The sequence below is a fragment of the Echinops telfairi genome, unplaced genomic scaffold (genome assembly GCF_000313985.2).
Source record: "Echinops telfairi isolate 266 unplaced genomic scaffold, ASM31398v2 ScPeMD7_7468;HRSCAF=8506_0, whole genome shotgun sequence".
NCBI lineage: Eukaryota > Metazoa > Chordata > Mammalia > Afrosoricida > Tenrecidae > Echinops > Echinops telfairi.
Window position 1 is genome coordinate 47475976 of NW_022111369.1, and position 7774 is coordinate 47483749.

At 42.8% G+C, this 7774-nt stretch overlaps 2 protein-coding genes across 2 annotated transcripts in view; both read left to right on the top strand.

Moving 5' to 3' along the window:
• Window positions 1-2280: 2280 nt before the first annotated feature.
• On the top strand, window positions 2281-4129 carry LOC101662874 (propionyl-CoA carboxylase beta chain, mitochondrial-like). The gene has a single exon (XM_045284224.1). It carries the CDS (start codon window positions 2281-2283, stop codon window positions 3928-3930), a length of 1650 nt encoding a protein of 549 aa, XP_045140159.1. The 3' UTR covers window positions 3931-4129.
• Window positions 4130-4922: 793 nt separating this feature from the next.
• Window positions 4923-7774, top strand: part of AFM (afamin) — a 35420-nt gene continuing 32568 nt past the window's right edge. The window contains exon 1 of the mRNA XM_045284113.1: window positions 4923-5052. Coding sequence (XP_045140048.1) covers window positions 4965-5052 — 88 coding nt within the window. The 5' untranslated portion in view covers window positions 4923-4964. The remainder of the gene's footprint in view (window positions 5053-7774) is intronic.

A 7774-nucleotide genomic window follows, 5' to 3' on the forward strand; every position in this document is an offset into this window, starting at 1 on the left:
TACTTTTCCTCAAAGTTGGATAGTTTAACTATTATGTGCCTTGGTGATTTCTTCTTGGGATTCAGTCTAGCTGGTGTTCTTTCAGCCTCCTGAATGGTTGCCTGGTTTTCATTCATTAAGCTGGGGAAGTTTTCCTCCAAGAATTATCTCACTATTGTTGCAAATGACTTCTTTTCTGTGTCTTCCTCAAGTAAGCCAACAATTCTAACGTTGTTCTGCTTCATAGCATTAGACATAGCTCTTAGGTTTTCTTCAGCTTCTCTAATGATCTTATTAGATTTTTGTTCATGTTTATTAAAGTCTGATTGGCTCTCCTCCAAGTCATTGATGCGGTTCTCTGCTTCCTCCAGTCGATTCTCGAGGTCTGTGTTTCTGCTACTGGTTTTTATCTCCTCCCCAAGCTCCTCTATTTCCCTTTGGTGTATGGCCTTTATCTCCTCTATCATTGGATCCTTTTTCTCTATTGTTTCCTTCATATCCTGTATGACTCCAAGCAGCATTCTGAAAACTTCTTTCTGTGGCAGCTCAATGTCTGCTTCTTCCATGCATGTTTTTATGTTCGGGACATCTTTTGCCATTGCCTTTTGTTTCTCCTGTTTTTTCATTGAGGTCGTTGGGGCTGATGGCTGTTTGTGTTGTGTTGTTTTAGAGGAGCCAGGTGCCATTTTTCAGGGAGTCGAAGATCACTGGTTCGCTCTGTGAGACTTGTAGGAATGCTTCTTCGAATTGCCTACAGCTAATTTTGCTATGGAATTAACCTACCTATTTATCCTCCATGCATAAGTAACCGGATGGTGAGAGTGACATTTAATCCACCTTCAATCATACTGGTGTCCTTGTCCAGCCATGTTCTGGGGAGCTGGACTTTAAGCAGTCAAGTCTTTGGTCACTGCAGGCACGAGGCGACTGAGGGGGGAAAGGGGATTGGGCAGGAAGGGGAAGGCTGGGAGACTGGGGACGGAACAATAGGGGTGGGCGGGAAGACGAGGGGGGCCTTGTGGGCGGGCAGAGGAGGAAGGGAGTTTGAGGAGGAAGGGGGGGATGGAAGAGGAAGAAGGGGGAAAGAGACCCCGGGGTGGCAGAGGGCACAGGTGGCAGCTGTTCCAGCTGCTGCCTCTGCTGGTCTGAAAAAAATTATTTTGATGGTGGTGGTGGTTTATCTCTTCGTGGATTCAGCATTCAAATTACACTATTTGAGTCCAGTTTTTGACTTCTAATACTTTTATGGGCTAATAGACAATATCACGTTACCAAGAATTTTCTTTTGTTTGAGCCCACAATCAACACTCGTGGAAACAACAGTCAAGAAATCAAATGATATTTGCCCTGGGAAAATCGACATAAGAACTCTTTAACGTGTTAAGGAGAAAAGATGCCACTTTGAATACAATACCAACACAAATCTTGGTATCTTAATTGGTCATATGTGCATGTGAATGTTAGACAGTGAATAAAGAAGACTGGAGCACAATTGATGCCTTTGAATTATGGTGTTGGTAAAAAATATTGAAAATACCCTGGACTGCCAGTAGAACAAAAAAATCTGTCTTGGAAGAACAGCCAGAATGCTTCTTAGAAGTGAGCATGGTAGGACTTTGGACATATTATCAGGAGAGACCAGTCCTTGAAAAAAGATATCATGGTTGGTAAAGTAGAGGGTCAGTGCAAAGAGATGGATTGAAACAGTGGCTGCAAAAAAATGGGTTCAAACATAACAACAGTTGTGAGGCTGGTATAGGACTGGACAGTATTTTGTTCTGTTGTACATAGGGCCACTCAAAGGTACCTAATACTAACAAACAGCAGTCTGTTGAATTGGTTTGTCTAATGAGTGCCTATAACACAGTGTTTTATTATGATGTTTTATGAGGTCATCTGACAGTTCTAATCCCCACTCTTACCCAAGTCCACTCCTCCTCTAGTAGCTTTTGTTTTCCACTTCAGTTTCATATTATTCTTTTTGCTACACCTCACTTAAGAGACAAATGCCCCAACCTCCTTGTTCTCTGGAGGGAGCATTCTAGGATGCCTAGGTTTTTATCAGCGGTAGGGAAGATTGTATTGTGAAATGGGTGAATTGGAGTCAGGATGAACTGACTTGATGGAAATGGATTTGGGTTGTATTTGATTCTCCTAATTTCCAGCAGTCAGAAATAATAAGTATCCTATTTGAGATGAAAAAGCTAACAAGTCTCTCTCTGACTAATAATTACATATGTAAAAAGCATTCTTCATTGGTTAAAAAACAATTAAGTCGGGGTACAAACTGATAGAGCAGAGATGGCGGCGGCCTTGAGGGTGGCGGTGGCTGGGACAAAGCTGTACAGCCTAGTGAGCAATCTTGGGAGCCAAGCAGCGCGAGGCGCCGCGGCACGCAGTCTTTGTAGCCAGCCCGTCCGGGTCCCCGTCCCTGTCTCCGAGCGCATCGAGAACAAACGCCTGGCCGCGCACCTGGGCGGGGGCCAACACCGCATAGACGCGCAGCACAAGCGGGGGAAGCTAACAGCCAGAGAGCGAGTCCGCCTCCTGCTGGACCCTGGCAGCTTTGTTGAAAGCGACATGTTTGTGGAACACAAATGTGCAGACTTTGGAATGGCTGCTGATAAGAATAAGTTTCCTGGAGACAGTGTGGTCACTGGACGGGGCCGAATCAATGGAAGATTGGTTTATGTCTTCAGTCAGGACTTCACAGTGTTTGGAGGAAGTCTATCAGGAGTGCATGCCCAAAAGATCTGCAAAATCATGGACCAGGCCTTGACAGTGGGGGCTCCGGTGATTGGACTGAATGACTCTGGAGGAGCACGGATCCAGGAAGGGGTGGAGTCCTTGGCTGGCTATGCAGACATCTTTCTGAGGAATGTCCTGGCATCCGGAGTCATCCCACAGATTTCTCTGATCATGGGCCCGTGCGCTGGTGGGGCTGTCTACTCCCCTGCCCTAACAGACTTCACGTTCATGGTAAAGGACACTTCATACCTGTTCATTACTGGCCTTGATGTTGTGAAGTCTGTCACAAATGAGAATGTTACCCAGGAAGAGCTTGGTGGTGCCAAGACCCACACCACGCTGTCAGGTGTGGCCCACAAAGCTTTTGAAAATGATGTTGATGCCCTATGCAACCTACGGGAATTCTTCAACTACCTGCCGCTCAGCAATCAGGACCCAGCTACCGTCCGTGAGTGCCATGACCCCAGTGATCGTCTGATTCCGGAGCTTGACACGATCGTCCCTTTGGAGTCCACTAAAGCCTATGACATGGAGGACATCATACGCTCTGTTGTTGATGAGCGAGAATTTTTTGAGATCATGCCCGGTTATGCAAAGAACATCATTGTCGGTTTTGCAAGAATGAAAGGAAGGACTGTTGGGGTAGTTGGCAACCAGCCCAAGGTGGCCTCAGGGTGCTTGGACATTAATTCGTCTGTGAAAGGGGCTCATTTTGTCCGGTTCTGTGATGCATTCAACATTCCACTTATCACTTTTGTTGATGTCCCTGGATTTCTGCCTGGCACAGCACAGGAATATGGGGGCATCATCAGGCATGGTGCCAAGCTACTCTACGCATTTGCTGAAGCAACTGTCCCCAAGGTCACAATCATCACCAGGAAGGCCTATGGAGGTGCCAATGATGTCATGAGCTCCAAACACCTGTGTGGTGACACCAACTATGCCTGGCCCACAGCAGAGATTGCCGTCATGGGAGCAAAGGGTGCTGTGGAAATCATCTTTAAAGGGCACGAGAATGCGGAGGCTGCTCAGGCAGAATACATCGAGAAGTTTGCCAACCCTTTTCCGGCAGCAGTGAGAGGGTTTGTCGATGATATTATCCAACCCTCCTCCACCCGGGTGCGGATCTGCAGTGACTTAGATGTCTTGGCCAGCAAGAAGGTGCAACGTCCTTGGAGGAAACATGCAAATATTCCACTGTGAACACTCTTAAGAAAATGAATGTGGAATAAATTACTGCCTGCCCATTTATGCTCCATTCCTACCTTTTGCAATCATGAACCTGGGAATCTAAATACCAGTGAAAACTTGAAATGACTAAATTTATTAAATTCTAGAAAGGTCGCTTTTGTACCTTACTGTAAAATCATGTACTTTATTAAAAAATGTAATTGATCCTTTAAAAAAACAACAACAATTAAGTCAAATATAAGTCAGCAACAAAAGCCTGTATCAAGTTTCTCTCAAGAACTGTCAGAAACATTCACATAACTGTAACCAAAGTTGCTGACCATGCAGTTGCATAAACTCAGGGGACAAAATAATATTTCCCTATTTGCTTTAACGGAGATGTTCAGCCTTCCGTTTTCTACATATAACATGAAAAAGTTTAGACTCTGCTCTCTTACTAAAAGAGTAAATACGTCCTTCTTTGATATCTAGTAAAACTTACCATCTTGCCAGCTATGTTTCTTTCTTTGGTGAGTTAGCTTCTTTAATCCTTTCTCTTTAGCTTTGCATTATTTGTAGATTCTTTGTCACCGTTTGTTGTCAAAGAAGCCCTAGTCATGCTGTATTTTAGCTGTGGGGCTGCTAATGGCAAGGTTGCTAGTATAAACTCACTAGCCACTTGGTGTGAGAAAGGAGCTGTTGGCTCCTTAGAGATCTACAGTCTCCGAATTCTACACAGGATGCCTTAGTATGGACCAAAATGGACTTGATGGCAGAGGTCTTGTTTTTTTTGGAATTGTTTTATTTGATTAGACATTGTGTATACTTAACCTATGAACTTTTTTTTTTTTAAGTTAAACATTGTGGTAACTTTTTTCAAGTTAACAATTACCTAAATTCTGCAGAGTAATCAAAAAAATAAAACACGAGATACATCAGAATTTGATTAAACAGGTTACTTTTTTACTATAACATGGTATAAAAGCTTGATTTTCTCCAAACATACCACTCTTTGTAAAAAATTTCAAGTAAATTGAAATTTTACAAGAGATTTCAGTAAAAAAAAAATGGAATGGTTTAAACTTGCAGGTTTTGTTATTTGCTTGCTCTTTTTGAGCGAATCCTTAACACTGCCCACAAACCCTCAGGATGCCGGTAAGAAATTTTCTTGTATATTAGCTAATAATGTCTACATTTGGAATCATTTTACATTTGAAAAAAATGTGTTTGCTTTCAATGAATTCTTTATTTCCTTTGCCCCCTTCCATTTAGTTTATTTCAAAGGAACTTTCCAAGGATTATTTGTGTCTTACTGGTCATGTTAGTCGCTATGACCACCTTACTAGTGTGTGACCCAATGTGTATGACTGCTGGTAACACTGGGAAATAGACAAGTTGAAACTGTGGATTTTTCTGAATCCTGTGGTTGTATCTCTCAACCAGATGGCAAACACCTTAAGAGTATGGAGGACCTACTTTCTTCCTCTTCCTCTTCCTCTTCTTCTTCTTTAAATTTAAAAACAGTAGCCTTTTTTAATGTGATGGAAATGTGCACATCAAAAGATTTGCCAGCACAAAAACATCCACCTTTACAATCAGTGCTATTGATCAATCACATTTTTCATGTTGTGGCTCTGTTATCTTTTTTTTTTTTTTTCTTTCGGGATCCAATGCCTTTACTGGGGAATTCTCTTTTTAAAAAAAATCATTTATTGGGGCTCATACAACTCTTATCACAATCCACACATGCATCAATTGTGTGAAACACACTTAATACATCCGTTGCCCTCTTCCTCTTATTTTTAAAAGATCATTTGTTTGGGGGATCTCACAGCTTTTATAATGATCCATACATCAATTGTATCAAATATATTTGTACATATGTTGCCACCACCATTTTTTAAACATTTACTTTCTATTTGAGCCCTTGGTATCAGCTCCTCTTTTTTCCCGTATTCTTCCACCTTCCCAGCCTTGTGAACCCTTGATAAATGATAAATGATTACCATTTTCATATCTTACAACAACCTCTGTCTCCCTTCACTGACCTTACTGTTGTTCGCCCCCCTCGGGTGGTGGTGGGGCTTATGCATTGTGACCGGTTCCCCCTTCCCCCCCCTTCCCCCCTGACCTCTTGGTATTCCTACTCCATTTATGTTCCTGAGGCATTTATCTGACCTGGATTCCATATGTTGTGAGCTCTTATCTGTTCCAGTGTACATGCTGCAGTTTAGCCAGACCTGAAAGGTAGGACTGGGGTCATGATAGTGGGGGGTGAGGAAGCCTCAAAGAACCAGAGGAATATTGTGTGTTCATCGATGCTATACTGCAACCTGGTTGACCCATCCCTTCCTTGTGACCCTTCTGTGAGGGGATGTCCTATTGTCTACAGATATGTTTTGGGTCTCTCCCCCGTTCTCAACAATATGTTTTTCTGTTTTGGGTCTTCTGATGCCTATTACCAGATCCTTTCAATACCTCATGATCAGGCTGGTGTGCTTCTTCCATGTGGGCCTGCTGCTTCTCTGCTAGATGGCCGCTTGTTTAACTTCAAGTCTTTAAGACCCCAGACCCTATATCATTTAATAGTCGGGCACCATCAGCTTTCTTCACCACATTTACTTATGCATCCATTTTGTCTTCAGTGATCCTGCAGGGAAGGTGAGCATCACAGAATGCCAGGTTATTAGAACAACATATTCTTGCATTGAAGGAGGGCTTGAGCAGAGGCCCACAGGCTGCTCACTACCTCAATATATTGCCATATAAATATATGTACATAGGCTGATATATCTATTTTTATGAATTAATATATTTACATATTTATACACTTATGTTTATACCTCTATCCAGAGGTTTGCTTCCTAGATCTTTCCTCTGTTTCCTTTTATCTTCCTCCTGCCCCATCATCACACTCACCCTTCTTCTGCCTCCCAGTATTTCCTCTCAGTGATATTGCTGTTGCTCCTACATCATTAGGATGTCTATGTCTTCCTTGTTGTTGATTTTAATTCCCTAGTTGTTCCTCTGTCTATGGCATTGCTTCCTCACCTCTCCCTTATCCCACATCCTCTTCCCAAGTCCTCTAGAACTGTTGGTCCCATTGCTTTCTTCTCAAGCTTGCTTCCCTTGCCTGTCTTATATAGGTAGGCAAAACAAGAATAATGGAGACAAAGCGAAAACAAAAGATAGAAGAAAAAGAGAAAACAAAAATAAGTAAAAAAAAGAAAATGCATACACAATTTCAGGTCTTTCCGCTGACCTTTATGATTATCTCTCCATGGGTCCTGGGGGGTTCTGGGAACTGCCCCTCTTAGCCTGAAGTCTACTTTTGGGGCTCATCAGGGGCTTTGTGGCTTTGCTTTTCTCCCATTGCTGATCTGTTATGTTCCCTTCTTGGTTTGCCCCACTGTGAGGGGTCAGACTGGACTCACTCCCCACCATATGTCCGTAGTATTGTCCTCTATTACTGTATGCTCCAGGGAGGGGACATCATGACTTGAGTTGTTGTTGGCTCTACAGTCCTCTCTGTGCCTTAGCAACTCCATGCAGGGATTTCATCCTAAAGGCTTGGTGTGTCCATCACTGTCTCTTTTTCTTTCTTGGTTTGCTTCCATGTAGGCGTGGCAGGCCAGCCCTCTCCCCAACCTGTAGGTTTTGTGTTGTCCTCTGTAGCACATACTTCTAGGGAGGGGGTCAGTTTGCTACTTTCTTCTTTGGCTGTACTTTTTATGTAGCCTGATTGAGGCAGTATCAGGCTGGAAGAAAAGGCAATTTTTATATTTTTTCCACTGAGAGAGAACATTTATTTTATTTATTTATTTATTTTTTAACATTTTATTAGGGGCTCATACAACTGTTATCCCAATCCATACAC

Coding starts and splice junctions, on each gene's coding strand:
- LOC101662874 (XM_045284224.1), top strand. CDS start 2,281: ATGGCGGCGGCCTTGAGGGTGGCGGTGGCTGGGACAAAGCTGTACAGC.